General features: G+C 41.5%; 1 protein-coding gene across 1 annotated transcript; it reads right to left on the reverse strand.

Moving 5' to 3' along the window:
• Positions 1 to 574: 574 nt before the first annotated feature.
• FAM216B (family with sequence similarity 216 member B) lies at positions 575 to 18,240 on the reverse strand. Its single transcript, XM_049853140.1, has 5 exons — positions 18,182 to 18,240; positions 16,467 to 16,569; positions 13,763 to 13,875; positions 9,469 to 9,589; positions 575 to 6,696 (listed from the first exon to the last, which is right to left on the reverse strand). Exons 3-5 carry the CDS (start codon positions 13,859 to 13,861, stop codon positions 6,497 to 6,499), a joined length of 420 nt encoding a protein of 139 aa, XP_049709097.1. The 5' UTR covers positions 13,862 to 13,875; positions 16,467 to 16,569; positions 18,182 to 18,240; the 3' UTR covers positions 575 to 6,496.
• Between the last annotated feature and the right edge of the window lie 2,396 nt (positions 18,241 to 20,636).

Below are 20,636 nucleotides of genomic sequence, written 5' to 3' on the forward strand. Positions count from 1 at the left end.
AAAGTTTAGCATAAATTTACCAGATGACCCAGCAATCATACTCCTAGGCATCTGTCTTAATTTCCTAGTGTTGCCATAACAAAAGTACCACAAATGTGGTTTAAAGAACAGACATTTATTTTCTCACATTCCGGGAGGCTAGAGGTCCGAATCCATGGTGTAGCTGTAAGGGGAGGTCTTTCTTTGTCTATTTCAGCTTCTAGTAGCTGGAAATCCTTGGAGATCCTGGGCTTGTAGATGCATCTGCTGTGAATGTCTTCATATGGCATCTTCTCTCTGTGTGTGTCTTTGTGTCATTTCTGCTCTTTTTGTAACTCAGAAGCGATTAGGTTTAGGACCCACCCTACTCTGGTATTACCTCATTAACATAACAAAAGAAAACCCCTATTTCTAAACACGATCATGTTTACAGGTACCCAAACAAACAAATTAGTTGTCACTAAGTCAATTCCAACTCATGGTGATTCCATGTGTTATAGAGTAGAACTGCATTCTATACGATTTTCAAGGCCACGACCTTTTGGAAGCATATTGCCAGGTCTTTCCGCAGGCTGCACATCTAGGTGCTTCTGAATCACCAACCTTTCCGTTAGTAGTTGAGTGTTAACCATTTGCACCACTTGGGATTCCTTTTATAGGTACAAGAGTTAGGATCTCAATATGTATTTTGGTGGTACACAATTCAACCCCTAATATTATCTAACCAAGAGAAATAAAATACTTTGTTCACACAAAGAATTGTGTTCAAATATTTATAGCAGCTTTATTTGTAATCGTCAAAAGCTAGAAACCACCCAAGTGTTCATCAGCTGGTGAGTGGATAAACAAACTGCAGTACATCCATACAATGGAATGCTATGCAATAATAAACAGGAAAAACACAACTGATACATACAACACAGGTGAACCTCAATGGTATCATGCTAAGTGAGAGAAACCAGGCTCAAAAGATCATGATTCCAATTCTATAAAATTGTAGAAAAGCCAAAACTATAGTGATAAAAAGGAGATCAGTGATTCCTGGGGTCAAAGTTTGGGGGAGGAGATAAACTACAAAAGACAAGAGGGAATTTGGGGGTAATAGAAATGTCCGGCATCATGGTGGTTATGTGAGTATCCATTTGTCAAGACTCATCGAACTTTAAATGAATGCATTTTATTGCATGTAAATTATACCTCAATAAAGTTGTTTAAAAAAGAAAGTCTCTGGTGGTCACATAGAATAGCAGAATCAAAGTAATTTGAGTTCTGTTTCTTCATCTTTATAATCATGGTACAATCACTGTTCATTTCAAACCCAGTATTTAAGTGAAAGAATATGTACTATTACAGTGGGTGGAGACATGTGAGCTCATTCTGTGTGTGTTGAGAGCTAACTGTATAAAAATGTGTTAATTTGAAGCTTACATATATAGCATTAAAATTCAACAGTGACCTCAACAATTGTTTAAAATGGAGATCAGACATTGTTTAGAATTGCCGGCTCATGGTGATAACAAAAAGAAGGCCAACTTTTTGTTAGTTTTATTATTGTTTTGAAACTCTTTTCATGCACCCCGTACTGTCTATAGGAGCCCTGGTGGTGCAAAACTTCTAACCAAAAGATTGGTGGTTCAAACTCCCCAGCAGCTCCACAGGAGAAAGACCTGGAGATCTGCTCCCATAAAGATTATAGCCTAGAAAAATCTAAGAGGCAGTTCAGCTGTCACATGGGGTCACTATGTGTTGAAAATCGATTCAACAACATCTAACAAACAACATTGTCTGTGCCTCAGGTGGACAGCTCTCACTTCTTGCCCTTAATCACTACTACTCCAGATCAGTAGCTAAGGTTCCTTGGGGCTCTAGAATATCACAAAATCGGAGGCCAGTCTGACTTGCAGAATCTTTGAAAACTCCCTTATTATTCAACAAATATTACTAACTGCCTATCACAGGCTGGGTGCTCTTCTGGGTAATAGGAATTTCACATGAAATGGTTGCAACTCTTGAGGAGTTTAAGTTCTGATGGTGTGTGTTGCTATTGGAGAGCAGGAAATACAGTCTCCAACAGGATAAAGCGGTAGACTTTCCTGAAAGTTACAGGTTGTCCTTTGTTCACGTTTGATCATCTTTTGTACTGTCCTTGGGAGGTTACTACAGTTATTGTACCTCTAAGCTCTAGAATGTGTATTTAGTTTCTTTTATAATTTCTATCTTTTTGCTTAATATTCTTATTTTGTTCCAACATTGTTTTCTTCATTTTCTTTAATTCTTTGTCCATATTTTCCTCTAATTCTTTGAGCATATTTAAAATAGTTGTTTTAAAATTTGTAGCTAGAAGGTTCAACACCTGGTCGTCCTCAGGCTTGATCTCTGTTGCCTTCTTTTGCTCCTTTGAAAGGGCTGTTCTTCCCTGTTTCTCTGTATGTCTTTGTGAGCACCTCTTTTGCGGCACCATAGCCAATCACATTCCTCATAAAATTTGGGTGTGGAGTTGAAGAAACAGTCATTATCTTCTCAGAGGAGAGAAGTGAGACAGCAATGGGACCTTCTGCATCAACCTGGATCTTTTTGTCCTTCTCATGAGTCTGTGACATTCACCTGCCAATCAGCTCTTAAAAACCTCCATCTGGAACAAGGTGCTTCTGAGGTGAAAGATGTGGCTCAGAGTCATAAGTAGTCTCCTTGATATTCTGCATCACTAGCTAAGGCTTACACAGCAAATATCTATGCCCCATCAATAAAAAAAAACCTCTAAGGTAAAAGAGCATGCAAGAATATTGGAGGGATAAAAGCCCTATGGAGGAAACAATGGGAAGGTTTGTACGGGCCAAGTTAGAAGGGTGATATAGCTCCCCTCAGTTCCATTTGAGTTATTTTTTCTTTCAAGCCTACCCAACGATGCCTGACTTAGAACTGCAAAGCCACTTAGAGTACATACATGAGTCAGAGCCAGGATTTGCACAGGCCAGGAAGCTGCTTTATGACTAATTAAATGAACCCAGTGCTCAGCTGCTAACTGAAAGGTTGGCGGTTTGATCCCACACCACAGCTCTATAGGAGGAAGACCTGGCGATCTGCTCTCATAAAGATTACAGCCTAGAAAACCCAACGGGGCAGTTCTACTCTGTCACATGAGGTCACTATGAGTCAAAATCGATTGTATGGCACCTAATGACCACAACACGGAGGTCAGCATGAGCTTTTGTTAAGTTTTCCTCTCAGACTAGTGGACCAGCCGTGCTCATTGTCCTTCCCCACAACAGTCAGCTTAGATCTCAGAGCTAGTATTGGGGGTTTTCAGAATCTCGTGACAGTTTTAGTATCTCTTATGTTAATGATTGCAGAGAAAATATCATCATCATTATCATCATGTTTTTATTTCTGGCAATATTGCAGCATCTTCCTTTCAGATCAATGTTAGCAAATCCCTTCCCTGCAAATTTATATTCCATCTCAGCTGACTCCTTTCATGGGAATGACAAGGTCATTGGCTGAATTAAACAAGAGAGGAGGTGGGGCATTTAAAAACGGAGATGAAGAAGAGGCATTTTTTAATTTTGACTTTACATGAGTACTGCTGACTAACTTTTAACACACAAAAAATCACTGGTGTGAAAATAACTATGAAATATAAAAAAAAAATGAAATATAGCTAATAAAATACTATATCATTTGTATGATGATTCGACTTACCCTTATCTCCTTTTTGCTTATTTATATAGTCCTGTGTGCTTTGTTTAAAACTACATAGGCCACAGGAAGGTAGACTTGAGGTTGACTCTTTGAGGCTATTTCTTTGTTCTGATGAGAGTGTTTCTTCGGCTGCCAGCGGAAGGTGTGTGTGTGATTTCTTTCACCGCTGTCAAGGTCAATTACAGCTGTGCAGAATTGACCTAGCTGTGGCAGGCTGATAAATCAAAGTTTCAAGAAGACACAAAGTGATCAAGTCAAGCAAGATGCAGAAATTTTTGGACCAAGTTGAATGCTCTTGCTTGATGAGGAAGAAGCTAGAAAAGAGGACACGGAAATGCGCAATCCACTACTGCTAAGATAATACAGCTCCAGAAGCCCTCTGTGCTCAGCGTGTCTCCCTGCTGGTTTGCGTATTTTCCAAGTTCAACATGTGCAATGTGTGGCTTGGAGGGGATGGTCATCGAGTGTTACAATCCTGGCACCCTCTGGTCACTTGAAACCCTTTCATTGTTCTTGGGACTTCTCTTGTTGTTGTTAGGTGCCATCAAGTCAGTTCCTACTCATAGCAGCCTTATGCACAACAGAACAAAACACTGCCTGATCCTGTGCCATCCTCACAATCATTGTTATGCCTGAGCCCATTGTTGCAGCCACTGTGTCAATCCACCTTGTTGAGGGTCTTCCTCTTTTTCACTGACCCTCTACTTTACCAAGCATGATTTCCTTCTCCAGGGACTGATCCCTCCTGATTACATGTCCAAAGTATGTGAGACATAGTCTTGTCATCCTCGCTTCTAAGGAGCATTCTGGTTATACTTCTTCCGGGACAGATTTGTTCATTCTTTTGGCAGTCCATGGTGTATTCATTATTCTTTGCCAACACCACAATTCAAAGGCATCAGTTCTTCTTGGGTCTTCCCTATTCATCATCCAGCTTTTGCATGCATACAAGACAACAAAAACACCATGCCTTGGGTCAGGCACACCTTAGTCTTAAAGGTGATATCTTTGCTTTTCAACACAAAGCTTTCAAACTAATTTTATTCCACAGACTATTTGTGGAAAGGCACGTATCAGTCATCTAGTGCTGCTATAACAGAAATACCACAAGTGGATGGTTTTAACAAAGAGAAGTTTAATCTCTCACAGTCCAGTAGGCTACAAGTCCAAATGCAGGGCATCAGCTCCAGGAGAAGGCCTTCTCTCTCTGTCAGCTCTGGAGGAAGGTCCTTGTGATGCATCAGTCTTCTCTTGGCCTGGGAGCACATCAGTGCAGGAACCTCAGGTCCGAAGGATGCACTCTGCTCCTGGCATGGCTTTCTTGACAGTATGAGGTCCCCATGTTTCTCTGCTCACTCCTGTATTTTGTATCTCAAAAAAGATTGGCTTAAGACACTATCTAATCTTTTAGACCTCATCAGTGTAAGTGCCACTAATCTATCTTATTACATCATAGTGATAGGATCTACAACATCTAGGGAAATCACATCAGAAGATAAAATGGTAGACAATCATACAATCATACGAGGGAATCATGACCTAGCCAAGCTGACAGACACTTCTGGGGGACACAATTCAATCCATGACAGCATGCTTACTCTTAGCTCCATCGCACTTAACCCTCACATCTTGTTTTTGCTGGTAAAGCTCAAGTGAATGGGAGAGAGATTATTTTGAGATCTGGGCTGTGTATTAGAAGTTTTTCTTGCATTTATTCTCATTCAACAGGTAGGCACTAAGCACTATATGCCAGGACCCTCACCCGTCTGTCAGTTCGTCATATTGTGGTGGCTTCAGTGGCATCACTAAGGTTGCTGTCATCCAGTGTGGTAGGTAGCTCACGGTGTCACCCTGCCCCCATGGACCTCCTCCTACACCAGACCATACGGAATCCTTAGTAATTTTTTTTTGTACTAATATTACTCGTAAATCCATATATCACTCCTTCTTTTCCTTTAATTACTATTTCATTCCCCCAAAAGTTATAGATACAGGTTCACAAATACTGATTACCACAATATTGCAGCTAAAATACCAGAAAATTTGAAAAATCAGCAACTACAAAAACTCTGGCAGCAATGAAAACAATAGCACATACTTGTAGTACATGTAGATGAAACCATGTGATTCAGAGTGTCATGTGATTGGGTAATTAAGACAGCTCTGACCGGGGTACATTAAAAGGTTCAAAAAGTAAATTAGCAGAGAGTTTTAGCTTTGTAGGTATATTGATATGTGTAAGCTGGGCTTATGAAAAATGTTTTTGTTTTTATAACTAACTACAGGGATATTTTTATAGACACTCATTTTGGTGTCACCCCCTCTGACAGTGTCACCTGGTACGGTCTGCATCCGCCTACCCCCCAAGTGATGCCACCGGGTGACTTACACGTTGCTATGATGGTGAAAGCTGTGCCACTGATATTATACTGGTGGGGTCACCCATGGTGGACAGGCTTCAGCAGAGCTTCCAGGCTAAGACAGACTCCAAAGAAAGACCTGGCAATTTACTTGCAAAAATTAGCTGATGAAAACCCTATGGATCATGGAATATTGTCTGAGATTTTGACTCACTTACTTTGGGCTTATCATCAGGTAGTACCTATCACTAGAAAAAGGCATCACATTTGGTAAAGTAGGAGGTCAGTGAAAGTGAGGGAAAACCTCAGTGAGATGGATTTAAACAATGGCCGTAACAATGGAATCAAACCTACCAAGGATCATGAGGATGGCACAAGGGGTCGCCATGAGTCGGAGCTGACTCCAGGGCAACTAACAATACACCAGGGAAACATGGGCAAACTGCCTGTTTCAGAGCTTAAGTAAACCATGGTTCCTGAGGGCATCGGAGCCCTTCGCTTTGGGCCCTGGGCGGAAGCACAGACACAGGTCGTGTCGGCGGCCATTTTCTTGCCACAGCTGAAGCCTTCCTGGGGAAGATGGCTCTTTGACGGGCTATTTTGGCTGAATCTCTCAGGACGGCAGCACAAGCCAACGCCTCCTGTTGAGTAATATAGCCTAGGAGAAAGAAATGAGAGAAACTTTAAAGTCAGCAATTTTACAAAACCGGTAAGCAAACAGAACTGCAGACATTCACATGTGTGTACACAATTTCGTCTACTCCGCCAGTGTTGAAAAGGATAACCATCGTCCTTAGAATGCCTCGATGATACAATCTTTAGGACAGGTACTGTATTTTCTTCTTTAACATTTATCATTAAATAAGTTAGTAAATACTTCATCACTGATTACCATGAAAAATCCTTTGGGAAGGGACTTGAGGAAACTGCATGAATTGTTTATCTTTAATACAAACCTTGTCAGCAGTGGGGTTTTTTGTTTGTTTGTTTGTTTAATGTCAAAACTTTCAAACCAGAAACAGATTTAGTAGATCTTCCTCAGCACTTCTCAAAGGATAGTCTGCAGACCACCTACTGTAGAATCATCTGACGGAGGTCAAGTGCAATTTTAAAATGCTTGTTAAAAATTCTGAGTCTATGCCAAAGACCTGAATCAGAAACTCTGAAAGTTAACCCTGGGAGTCTGAATTTTAATAAGGTACCTTTGGTGAATTTTATGAGCCCTAAACATTAAATCGGAAGGTCGGTAGTTCGAACTCACCATTGGCTCTGTGGGAGAAAAGACCTGGCAATCTTCTTCTAGATTACAGCCTAGGAAACCCTATAGAGACAGTTTTACTCTGTCCTATAGGGTTGCTATGAGTCGGAATTGACCCCATGGCACGCAACAAATGTTGAACAGGAAGCTATGGGTAGTACAAATGGTTAATGTGCTTGGCTGCTAACTGAAAGACTGGCAGTATAAGTTGACCCAGAGCACCTTGGAAGAAAGGCCTGGTGATCTACTTCCAAAAAAATTACTCATTGAAAACCTTATGAGGCAGAGTTCTACTCTCACACACATGGGGTTGGCATGAGTCAGAATCAACTTCACAATGGCTGGTAAAACATTGACTATCTCTGCTTCTGGAGTTTGTTAACTTCTATGCAGATTTACTCTACAAACAAAGCTAACCTAACCTAACCCATTGTCGTAGAGTCTATTCTGACTCATAGAGACCCTGTAGGATGAAGTAGAACTGCCCCACAGGGTTTCCAAGAAGTAGCTGGTAGATTTGAACTGCTGACCTCTTGGTTAGCAGCCAAGCTTTTAAACACTATGCCACCACGGCTCCACAAACAAAACTACTAGATGATATTTCTGCAACATTTCAGACAGTCAGACCAAATTCTAACTCCATTTACTAGTTGCGTGACCCTGATCAAGTTAGCTAACTTATCCACATGCCAGTTCTCTCATCTGTAAAATGTGAGTTGTAAAAGCACCTACCGTGTAGATGTGTTAGTGTTTTAAACAAGACAATACATGCAAAGTGCAAGAACAGTGCCTGGTGCATACAAAGCCCTCAGTTTTTATGAAACCATTTACAAAAATGGTCTTCCTTTTGTGTAAACACAGAAACAACAATATAAGGTAGCCTGTGTCAAACGAGTGGTTAAAAAAAATAAGCTCTTTTGGTGTTCAGAGAAGAGACTAATAGACAGGGACTGGAGACTGAATACATTTCCTAAAAGAAAAGGGACTTAACAGCAATTACACCTTTCAGTAGGTTGGTGCTTATAGCTTATGAGGGTCTCTTGCAATCATTATCCTACTTGTGCTTCATAAAATCTGAGGAAGTTGGCAGAAGAGGACAGACTGCAGTGCGTGGGGGTAAAAACGCATGGTCCTTAGAGTATGCTGGCTCTGACTTCAATTCCTAGCTCTAATATTTGCTGTCTGCATGATCTTGATCAAGTTACATAACCTACCTGCACTCGTTTTCCACAGCTGTAAAACCAAAACAAAAACCGTTAAACAACAACAAAAACCATTCAACCAAAACAAGCCAAACCCGTTGCTGTTGAGTGGATTCTGACTCATGGTGACCCCATGTGTGTCAGTGTAGAACTGCTCCATATGGTTTTCAATGGCTGAATTTTTGGAAGTAGATTGCTAGGCCTCTCTTCTGAGGCACCTCTGAGTGGTCTCTAACCACCAACCTTTGGGTTAGCAATTGAGTGCTTAATGATTTGCACCACTCAGGGATTCCCACAGCTGTAAAGTTGGGAGAAAACGAAATAATGTACGTAGAGCTCCAAGCACAATGCCTGACACATGGTAAATGCTCAACACCTGTAACTATGATTGTTGACAGCCAAGTGAGCCTCTGAGTTCATACAACCAGCAAGGGGCTGAGCTGTGGTCTCAGCCTAGGCTGGCCAGGGCCATTTCTACTAGATCAAAAAAAAAAAAAGAAAAACACCAATCCAGTTGCCATCTAGTAAACCCGGACTCATGGTAACCCCATGAGTGGCAGCACAGAACTGTGCTCCACAGGGTTTTCAATGGCTGATTTTTTGGAAGTAGGCCTTTCTTCTGAGGCACCTCTGCATGGACTTGAACCACCAGCCTTATGATTAGCAGCCAAATGCTTAACTGTTTGCAACACATCAAGTTCCTATAAATCTCAGAGAGTTGTAGAGTTGTTATCATTTTATTACAATCCATACTCCAAGTTCTGTAAACCCTCTGAATTTACCCATAAAACCTTACTTTCTGTTGTCAGGGATAATCATTTTTTAACTTGGCCAGCCAACCATGTTGATAAAATAGCACGCTGACAGGGGCCGTTCTATCTGAATTCTTTCTCTGGGAACTTGACTTCTAGCTGCAGCACATGAGTCCCTTCTCTATGATCCTTGGTTCTGGTCAGATGGTTATGCTCACCGAGCAGCTGCTGGCGCTGAAGGCTGTGAAGGTAGCAGGTCTGCAGGGCCTCCCACTGGGGGCTACAGCTGTAAATCCTCATGATGCTGTAGAAGTAGCGCTGCTGCCCTTGGGTCAGGTCCTATCAGAGCAGAGCAGTTGGTTTTGATGAGTTGATGAAGTTCTATAGGATTAAAAGTGTGATGTATTCAAAACTGACTTCCACAGCAATAAATTCATATCTTGTTATATATATTGCTGTGGTGCCATCGAGTCAGTTCTCAGTCATGTCGACCTCGTGTGCTGTAGAATAGAACTGCCTCATAGGGCTTTCTTGGCTGTAATTTTTATGGAACCAGATGGACAGGTCTTTCTCCTGCAGAGCCACTGGGTGGCTTCAAACCGACAATCTTTCAGTTAGCTACCAGGGCTGTTTGCACCACTTAACCATTTGTGCCACCAGGGCTCCATATATGTTGTTGTTAGTTGCCATCGAGTCAATTCTAACATATATAATATACATGTGCCATCTGGCAGTTGTATTGTGGTAGCTTGCATGTTGCTATAATGCTGGGATCTACATACGCCACTGGTATTTCAGATACCAACAGGGTCACCCATGGTGGACAGGTTTCAGCAAAGCTTCCAAATTAAGACAGACTAGGAAGAAAGACTTGGTGATCTACTTCTGAAAATTGGCCAGTGTAAACCCTATAGACGACAACAGAATATTGCCCAATGTAGTGCTGGAAGAAGAATCCCTTAGGTTGGGAGTCACTCAGAATATACCTTGGCTGCAACAATGGGCTCAAGCATAGCAACGATTGTGGAGTTGGCACAGGACATGGCAGCATTTTGTTTTGTTGCACATGGGGTCACCATGAGTTGGAGCTGACTGGAGGGCAACTAACAACAATAATATATAGCTTCATCTCTTAGTTTGCTTAAAAATCTTCTACTGGCCTGTGTGATGGTGAAAATGGATAAATAAGAGATTCAAGGTATTGGGCTGAGGAAGAGCCAAGATTTTCAAAGATCTTATAACATCTGTCATGGATTGAGTCATAACCCCCTAAACTATCTGTCAACTTGCCTAGGTCATGATTCCCAGTACTATATGATTGTCTACCATTTTGTCATCTGATGTGATTTTCCTATGTGTTGTAAATCCTATCACCATGATGTAATGAGTTGGATTAGTGGTAGTTATATTAATGAGATCTACAAGATGAGGTAGTGTCTTAATTCAATCTGTTTTGAGATATAAAAGAGAAAAGTGTGCAGAGAGACATGGGAACCTTATACCACCAAGAAAGCAGTGCCAGTAGCAGAGTGCATCCTTTGGACCTGAGGTTCCTGTGCTGAGATGCTCCCAGACCAAGGGAAGACTTATGCATCACAAGGACCTTCCTCCAGAGCTGACAGAGAGAGAATGCCTTCTCCTGGAGCCGGCGCCCTGAATTCGGACTTGTAGCCTACTGGACTGTGAGAGAATAAGCTTCTCTTTGTTAAAGCCATCCACTTGTGGCGTATTTCTGTTATAGCAACACTGGATGACCGAGACATGTATTGATCTAGTATTATCTGTGATGAGGAAGATGGGCTGTGAGAATCTAAACAGGGCCTGAAGTGTGCCAGACTTGCAGATACAGAGATTGGTAAACAAGTCCTTTCAACCAAGAGTTCTCAGTGAGCAGGGAGATGATAGGTGAATAGGTAGGTTACGTGGTAAGTGTTCCACACCTTTTGTATAAAGATGTTGTGAAAACAAAGAAGGAGAGCAAACTCTGCCCGTAGCAGTCAAGGAAGGCTTTCTAAATGAGATGATCACCACACCTGAATCTTACAGGGTGAGGAGGAACTCTTTACAGGGACTAGATTCAAAACCCGTTGCTGTGGAGTTGGTCCTATTCGTGGTGGTGCCGTGTGTGTCAGGGTGGAACTGTGCTCCACTGGGTTTTCCATGGCTGATTTTTTTGGAAGTAGATCACCGGAACTTTCTCCCTTGGTACCTCTTCGGTGGACTCAAACCGCCAACCTTTCAGTTAGCAGCTGAGAGCGTTAACTGTTTACACCATCCACGGACTCATACTGGTTCTGAAAGGATGGTCCTCCAACCTGCAGTGTTGGCAACACCTAGGACCATGTCAGAAATGCAAATTCTGAAACCCAGCTCCAAATCTATAGAATCAGAAACGTGGGGTTGAGAGCCAGCATTCTGGGTTTTAACAAGCCCTCTGGGTGATTCCGATGCATACATACTAAAATTTGAGAGCCACTGGGCTAAAAGAAAAGGCTAATTATAGACAGAGGGAGAAACTGGCACAAATTCTCTTACGGGGTATAAAATATCTGGATATGTTTGGAAATACTTTTTTTTTTTCTTTTTAAGTTCAGCTGGAGCATGGAGTCTTAGTTGAAAAGGCAGTAGAGTTATGTAGGGGAAGATCATGGCGACCTTTGATGCTACGTTAGAGTTTCAAGTTTCTATATGAGGAGCCATTGAACGTCTTTCTTTAAGGCAGTGGTTTTCAATGGAAATGATTTTGCCCCCAAGGGACATTGGGCAACGTCTGGAGACATTTTTGGTTGTCACAACTGGTGGGAGGGGTACTACTAACATCTAGTGGGTAGAGGCCAGATGTGCTGCTAAACATCCTGCAACACACAGGACAGCCCCCAATTCGTTGTAACAAAGAATTATCTGGCCCCAAATGGTAATAGTATCAAGATTGAGAAATTCTACTTTAAGCTGACAAGATTTGCATTTTAGAAAGATTATGTTGACCTTGCTGTGGATAATGGGCTTGAAGGAAGACAGGCCAGAAACCATTTAGAAACCTCCTGCCATAGTGCGAGGGAGGAACAAAAAGGGCTTAGACTCCCATTACTGTTACATTTAGTGTATCTCAAGTGTTTCTTACATGCTATGCTAAGCATTTTGCATGTATTATTTCCTAACTGACAGCAATCCTATGATATGGGCAATTATTGTGCTAGCTTTTCAAGTGGAAAAACTGAGATAGTGGCATCAACATTCTAGAAAAATCAAGATAAAGTAAATTCGCTTTCAGTCGAAATATCTAAAACAGTAATAGAATTTTTCAAAGCTAGCTGTAACCATGTAAGGACATCTAACATAAGGTAATGAAAAAAGATAGTAATAAAAGCTAAATTTAAAATAATTATATAAAAGTAGGGTGTCAGATTTTTCTTTTGAAGACTAAAGACCTCACATTTTTATATAAAAAATATATCCAAGATGAAAATAGCAAAACCAAGTACCTCACAATTTCAGACATTACTTCAACTTTATGGTTTCTGAATTAGACGTTTAAAAAGGTAATATATTTAAAGAAGAGACTGGATTCCATTCCTGAATAACTAATTAAACTTCTTCAAATGATTGAGAACAGTAGAAAGTGGGAATTGCGAGCCAGTTTCAAGAGCAAAGGTACAAAGCGCAATGGGAGTTTCAATTACACAAGATAAAACCTTAAAAGTTAGGGTTTTATTTTACAAGAAAAAAGTGCTTACATCTTTTCCTTAGTAAAGCTTTCAACTTCCTAAACGAGAAGCAAAGGGTAATATCGCTAATATCCTCGAGGGGATGGAAGAGACCCGAAAATTTTACAAACAGTATTTATGGGAATGGCTTTAACTAAATTTGACCAAAAGGAGCTAAAACTCAAAAAACGTAGCCTTCCAACAGTGGAGCCATGGTGTGGTCCCTTAGTTTCCCATCACTGGTAGTGTTTCCCATCACTGGTACTGTGTCAGCAACAGAGAGACAGCCATTTACCAGAGCCCCGGAAAGGGGATAAGTGTAAGAGTTGGTGCTGTTAGCGCCTTTGAGTCAGCCCCTGACTCGTGGTGTCCCCATACACAATGAAACTAAACATCGCCTGGTCTCGAGCCATCCCATGATCCTTTGCAGGTTGAACCTTTGTGACCTGTAGGGTTCTCGTTGGCTAATTTTTGGAAGTAGATCATCGGGCCTTTCTCCCTAGTCCATCTTAGTCTGGAAGCTCTGCTGAAACCTGTGCAACATCATAGCAACACACAAGGCCCCACTGACAGATAGGTGGTGGCTGCGCATGAGGTACATCGACTAGGAGTTGAACCTGGGTCTCCTGCACTAAACCACCATTGGCCCCTTGGTGTAGATCATTCCGGATTCTCATTCGTTCACTCACACATGCCTTTAACACACACCGAGGGCCTGGGCTAGACCAAATATTCTGCCCGATGGTGCTTAACAAGCTTTGAAGGAGAGACAGACATGGTCCTCCCATCCGCGAATTATAGGCTGCACCTTCAGTAACGAAGTGTCTGAGGCAGAAGCAGGGACTCGAATGTACGGAATCTGTGGAACTTTCCAAGGTTTTTGTTGTCTTTTCCAGTTTTCTCCCATTCTTTATCCTGTACCTTCAAGGAAAAACAAAGTATAGGATAAAATTTCATTTTGTTCAAACAATTTGGGAGATGTACCTAAGTGAGGAAGTAGATGACAGATGGTAGGTGGGTGGACAGGTGGACGGGTGGATGGATGGATGGAGGTTAGTATTTCAAGGGATAAAAACATTTTCTTACCTGCTGTGGAGTAAATGGACCTCACTAGACTGCTTAGTTCTGCACTTTCCCCTATCCACCCCACCCCTCCTTGTTTATGGAAGGAATAATACAAAGGCATGTGTCCATCTGCTTCACTAGGGTTTTTAGGGTTTTAAGATTGCCTTTTATATGAGAAGCCATTGAACACGGTATGGCATTTTATTTGGAACGGGTGGGTTGTAGAGCCATACCATGTCTACAACAGTTATTTCTTGATAATTTTAAGTATTTACTGCCTTTTCTGATTATTGAAGTAATATACGTCATCTTAGAAAATCTGGAAAAATTTAGAAATTGAAGAAAATAAAAGTATGTATACTCTATTCATAACTATCATTGGCATTTGATTAATTCCCCCCCCCCCCCATGCATATTGTATGATTTTAGGAAAGTGAGATTTTGTATTTTTCTCTGGTCATTAAGTATTCCTTTAAACATTATTTTTAGCGGCAGTATCATATATTTTTCACATCATTCTCTATAACTTGCATGTTTAGATTTGCAATTTTATAGCACTATACTTTAAAGTACAGCCAGAGTGCTCCTTAGAAGCAAGGATGGTGAGACTTCATCTCATATACTTTGGACATGTTATCAGGAGGGATCAGCCCCTGGAGAAGGACATCATGCTTGGTAAAGTGGAGGGTCAGCAAAAAAGAGGAAGACCCTCAATGAGGTGGATAGACACAGTGGCTGCAACAGTGAGCTCAAGCATAACAAGGATTGTGAGGATGGTGCAGGATCAGGCAGTGTTTCGTTCTGTTGTCCATAGGGTCGCTGTGAGTCAGAACCGACTCAACAGCACCTAGCAACAACAACATATGTTAAAATAAACTTAAACGTAGCCATATTGCTTACCACTTCCTTGACAAAGATATAAAATAGAGGAATCACATCTGCGATGTTTAGGTCTTCTTTCCATGTGATTTAGGGTTTAAAATCTGAGAGGTATATATAATAATATAAAAAAATTCACGATCAAGGAAGTACAGATATATTGAAATAGGACTGCCAAGGGACTGAGTGGAAGCCCCAAGCATTTTTCCCTCTGCTTACTCCTTTGCTTGTCAGCAGTGTTAACTACTGAGTGACAGGAAGTAAGAGCATAACAAAGGCAGTATAGTACCAAACCAAATCCAAACCCATTGTTGTTGAGTCAATTCCGACTCCTAGTGACACTATAGGTCAGAGTAGAACTGCCCCATAGGGTTTACAAGGCTGTAAACCTTTACAGAAGCAGACTGTCACATCTTTTTCCCATAGAGTGGCTGGTGGGTTCAAACTGCTGAGCTTTCAGTTATCAGCTAAGTGCTTAACCACTGTACCATCAAAAACCCGCTGCCGTCAAATCGATTCTGACTCATAGCGACCCTATAGGGCAGAGTAGAACTGCCCCATAGAGTTTCCAAGTAGCGCCTGGCAGATTCGAACTGCTGACCTTTTGGTTAGCAGCCGTAGCACTTAACCAGTACGCCACCAGGGTTTCCAGTGTGCCACCAGGGCTCCTTAATTAATACCCCCCCCAAAAAAAATACCAGATCCTCTAAATGTAGCAGACTGTCCTCAATACCTCCATACGTGCTAGCTAAAGAAAAGAAATTGTAATAAAAGTGGTGTGGCTTTTAGAATCAGACAGACTTGAGCTGCTTCTGTTATCCTCAGTCTTATCTGTACAATGGCCATTATAATGCCTACCTTTTATAGGGCTGTTTGGTTAAATTATATCATGAATATAGAATGCTCTCACTTTATGCCAGTCTTCCCTTGCTACCCTACCTTAGTGTGTGTTCATGCATGTGCAGGCACATGCATACGCAAACACACACACACATACATGTGCTTAAGGGTAATTTAATATGTGAGAAACACCCAGTGGTTCTGAGTTTATAGACCTAATGCTCAGATCTTCCAGAAGAAAGATTTCTTAGGAAAATATCAGTCAATGCCTTTCTCTGCCTTGTTTCCATGATAAAAACTTAAAATTAAACTATAAATATTTTATTTAACACTGCTTTCCTTCAATGTGGACTCCAAAAACTATACCAACCAAGATATACTCTCTTAATACTCTGTGATGGAAACTTGCATTCTATCATCTACTCAAATCGTCTCAATATCCCCGTCTCATTTTCCAGACCTGTAGAGCAGAGAATAAATATTCTTCAGTGCTGAAAAGACGTCTTTTCTCCTCAAATAGCATAAGGAAATGACAGATGAGCCTTCCTGTGGCAACAAATCATGTGTGCTTTTCTTGGGCTATTGCTGAAGAAATACAACTTACTTAGTCAAGTGGTCTATACTAGATAAAGTTTGATTAAAATGCTTGGCAAATTCAGGGAGAAAACACATCTGCAAAATAACTTATATCTGAAACAAAAAGACAGATTTGCTTAAAAAGAACTTACCCACTATTGTAGTTTTTTTCCTTTTTTTAAAAGCTGGCATTCACATTCAATTTCGTTTCCTCTCAAGGTCTCTTTCTTCTCATGGTGGTGACGGTGATTCAGTCTGTTGATACATCGATATCCAAGCAACACCATGTGATGAAACAAAGAGCTTTGGAAAATTGGCTATTTGCCTTGTCCTGTGTCTGGACAACATTCAACTGCACTATATAATTTCTTTGTCTTCCAAATTTTGAATCTAATTAGGTGTCAACTTCTAAATCCATCACATCCGCATTCTATATAGACCCAGAGAGGGAAGTGCCTGGAGGCAGAGATACTGAATGTTAACGGTCAAGAAATCCAGCAGGGCAACAGGCCATTACATGAGATTTCCCGGATTGGAGTTAATAGCCCCCTACCTCCCTTGCTCAGAAGGATGAAGGAACAGTTTCTAAATATAGAGGTGTGAGATGAATTTGACTATGGTAGCCTACAGAATTGTCCCATAGTCCAAGATCACGTTCTTTTTCTATCGTTTGAGGGAGAGAGATTCTTCGTATTTGCTCTTGATTAAAGGGGACACCCAAGGATAATTAATCTCCAGCACAAGATTCTTGCCCACCCTGACCTCATCGGCATAAGCCTCAAGTTTTAACCTGATTCATGAGCATAACATTTTTCCTTGTCTGCTAGAATTATTGCTGCAGGCTCCCTTTCTTTCCTGAAAAATCCTCCTTTTGAATGCCAGCTTCTCTGCAAAAATGAAGAGTTTCTAGAGAAAACGGAAGAAGAAATACCAAAGGGAAACCATGAATTCAAAATTCTTAGGAGGCTGAAGGTGGGGTCGGGGTGAGGGCGGGAACCAGGGAGATAAGAATGGTGAATCAAACCATATAACTTAAAGAAGAAAGAAAGCGGATCAACCGACCCAAAAGGTTTGAGGTTTTTTCAATAATTTGAATGCAGACCTTCTGGGGAATAAACATGGCACAATCAAGAGGCTGTAAATGCCAGTGAATATGACAAAATCTGCCACCGGATCTGAGAGGTTGGTGATTCTCTACGGAGAGATAAAAAACAGCTGTATGTAGAGCTGACGTTGTCAATTGAGTCTTCCTTGAATGTTTTTCCAGGATGTGATGAAATCCCTCCTACAGCATACTACATTCACTGGTTGCTGCATACACATGTTGACCCATAACAGGGAGCGTTAACCCCCGCCCAATCAGGAAACCAGAAACAAAGCTAGGGATTTGACAGAGATGGAATTTAATACAGGGAATTGGTTTCAAAAGAACTGAAATGGGCTAGAAGAGCAAAACCGGGAAGATTAGGTTATGCAAGGATTGACAATTGCGGTAAGCTACTATCACACCTAAGGACCCCTGATGGTGCAATTGTTAAGCGTTCGATTGCTAACCGAAACGTTGGTGGTTCGAAGCCACCCAGTGGATCCAAGGGAGAAAGGCCCGGCAATCTACTACCATGATGATTACAGCCTAGAAAACCCTATGGGGAGTCCTACTCTGTCACATGGGATCACTTGATGGCACCTAACAACTCTCACGCCTAGAGCTGGAGGACTCAAGGGAAAATGATTTTACCCAGAGCCCATGAACACTGTGGCACAGAGGCTGCTTCCAGTGGAATGCTGCTGCCTGAAGGACCCCAGCAACCTGCACTCACTGCCACCCTCAATTTCACGTTCCCTCCAAAATGCAAATGCTACTCACTGTTGCTATCACCACTGTTGCTATCCCTGCTGTTTCTGCTGCCATGGCCACAGGTACAGCAGAAGCCAGGAATAAAAGTCTTCTCCTTTCCACCAGCCTTCCATGTCCTGATTAGAACATGCAAACCTCATTGGATGCCAGCTGGCAGAGGATCCTGGGAAATGTGTTTGGCAGTCTTCCCACTACTGTGGTAAAGAGAAGGGTATAGAAGGGTAAGACTGGAACTGAGGCAATGGGCGCTTCCTAGCATGTGGAGATACCATCAACAAAATCTAAGAGGTGCCTCTGGGATCTGTGAAGTCAGACAGGAAACTTCAGGGCTTAGAAGTACAGTCAAAATTTTCCTAATACCACTAAAGTTTAGAATTCTATAAGGAAAAAAGAAATTAAAAGGTAATTTACTAGCTATGTAGATGGTGTCAGAGTATGAGATATGAATTTTTGGGCAATACCTTAAGATATGAGAATGATGAAACTATGTATATCATCAGTTTTGGATGATAACTAGCTAAACAAAAAGGAATTAAAGCTGAATACAAAGGAAAAATGGGGGTAGGGGTGGGGAAACACCCATGATCTCATTACTAGGCAGAATATAAAAAGAAGAAGGAGAAGAAGAAGCCCTGGTGCTCAATGGTTAAGCAATTGGCTGCTAACTGAAAGGTTGGTGATTGGAACCACCAGCAGCTCTGGGAGAATAGACCTGGCAATCTACTCCGGTAAAGATTACAGTCTATAGGATACTTGTATTCTGTCCTAGAGGGTTGCTATGAGTGGGAATCAACCTGGCAGCACACAACAACACTGGTTTAAAAAAAGAAAAAAGCTGAATATTAGTTCACAGTTAAACAATGCTCTAGACTGCATAGGTCTAAATGCAGAACATGAGTAATGAAGTATTTTCACAGAACATTGGGTAAATGTGACCCCATGGGTATTAAACAAATGAGAAAAAGGGGAGTCATAATTGGAATCCAAGATGAGGTCGAACCCTAATTCAAGGAATCCAATCTGCTAGAATAAGAGGCAGAGTGTCACTGTACCTCGTGGGCGTAAGTGCTGCACTGGAAAACCATGAATCCAAGAGGAATTATCTGCTCACATCCTTCTGCGGCTGCTCCTGCTCCAGGATTCACTTTGCTGCAGAGTTCTCCACTAGGACAGATCTGCCAGGCACAGGTATCTTTCCTTGCTTGCCTCAAGCCCTCAGGGGGCCTTAAACAAAAGGGAAGGGAAGTGGCCCTCACCCCACTCTGTGCTGCTGTTTATCACCTAGACTCCTGGGTGGCTTCTGCTCAGTCTTACAGTCTTTGTTGGACTCTGTAATCTCTTAGGGCTACAATTGTCATGTGGTGAAATGGGGTTGTTCTTCTATTACCTTGTCTGTTTTTCTTACCTCTTCAAGGACAACTCTCTCTTCTCTTAGATTCCCAAACAAAATCACTTATGCATATCAACCCTCAGGGGTCATTGGTCCCACAAATGAGGAAAATTAGAGTCCCAGTTTGGAGTTTAAGGTCCATATTTGTTGTTGTTGTCGTTAGCTGCCATTGAGTCAGCCCTGGCTCATGGCGACCCCCGCACAATGGAACAAAATACTATGCAGTCCTGAGCCATCTTCATGATCGGCTATGGATTGGACCATTGTGATCCATAAGGATTTCATTGGCTGATTTTTGGAAGTAGATTGTCAGGTCTTTCCTCCTAGTCTGTCTTAGTTTGGAAGCTCTACTGAAACCTGTTCAGCATCATAGCAGTATACAAGCCTCCACAACAGATGGGTGGTGGCTGTGCTTGAAGTACATCAGCCAGGAATTGAACCCAGGTCTCCTGCATAGAAGGTGAGAGAATTCTACCATTGAACTACCAATGTCCCCATAAGGTCCATTTTAATAAGTGAAAAAAACTGCTTTAGACCTTAGAAGTAATGATTGCCAGAGAAGGAAAAGCTGGACATGATCAGATATGTGCCAAGGACTTTGGGAAAACATTTCAAAATGTATATGAGAAAGAAAATAGGCATTATTAAATGATGGGGAGAAAGAATCAGTGACAAGAAAGGAAAGGCCCAGAGATTTAATTTTGACTCTATAAGCCCAAATAAACTCTATGAAAGAAAGAGGTAAGATATAAAAAGAAACTAGGGTAGGTAACTTGGGACCTCCCAAACAATTCTAGACTCCAGGCCAGGTTATTAAAAAATATTGTGAGAATATAAAAAAATAATAATAATTTTTTTTCTTAAGGGACTAGCAGTGGTTCTCTAAAAACAGATTACATGGCATAGCTATCAGATAGTAGAGTGAGGACTCACCCCATGGTTGTCTGAAGTCTGTGGTTTCTACCCTGGCCTCTAGAACTGAAGGGGAATTCAAGCAACACATACTTTGCTATAATAGAAAATTGTCCCTTCTATCTGATGGCTAAGGCCCCTGGGTGGCACAAGTGGCAGGAC

The sequence above is a fragment of the Elephas maximus genome, chromosome 14 (assembly GCF_024166365.1).
Source record: "Elephas maximus indicus isolate mEleMax1 chromosome 14, mEleMax1 primary haplotype, whole genome shotgun sequence".
In the NCBI taxonomy this organism is placed as follows: domain Eukaryota; kingdom Metazoa; phylum Chordata; class Mammalia; order Proboscidea; family Elephantidae; genus Elephas; species Elephas maximus.

Coding starts and splice junctions, on each gene's coding strand:
- FAM216B (XM_049853140.1), bottom strand. CDS start 13,861: ATGGGAGAAAACTGGAAAAGACAACAAAAACCTTGGAAAGTTCCACAG. Junction 9,590..13,762: donor CAGACACTTCGTTACTGAAG/GTGCAGCCTATA, acceptor CTGCTCTGATAG/GACCTGACCCAAGGGCAGCA. Junction 6,697..9,468: donor TCAGCGCCAGCAGCTGCTCG/GTGAGCATAACC, acceptor TCTTTCTCCTAG/GCTATATTACTCAACAGGAG.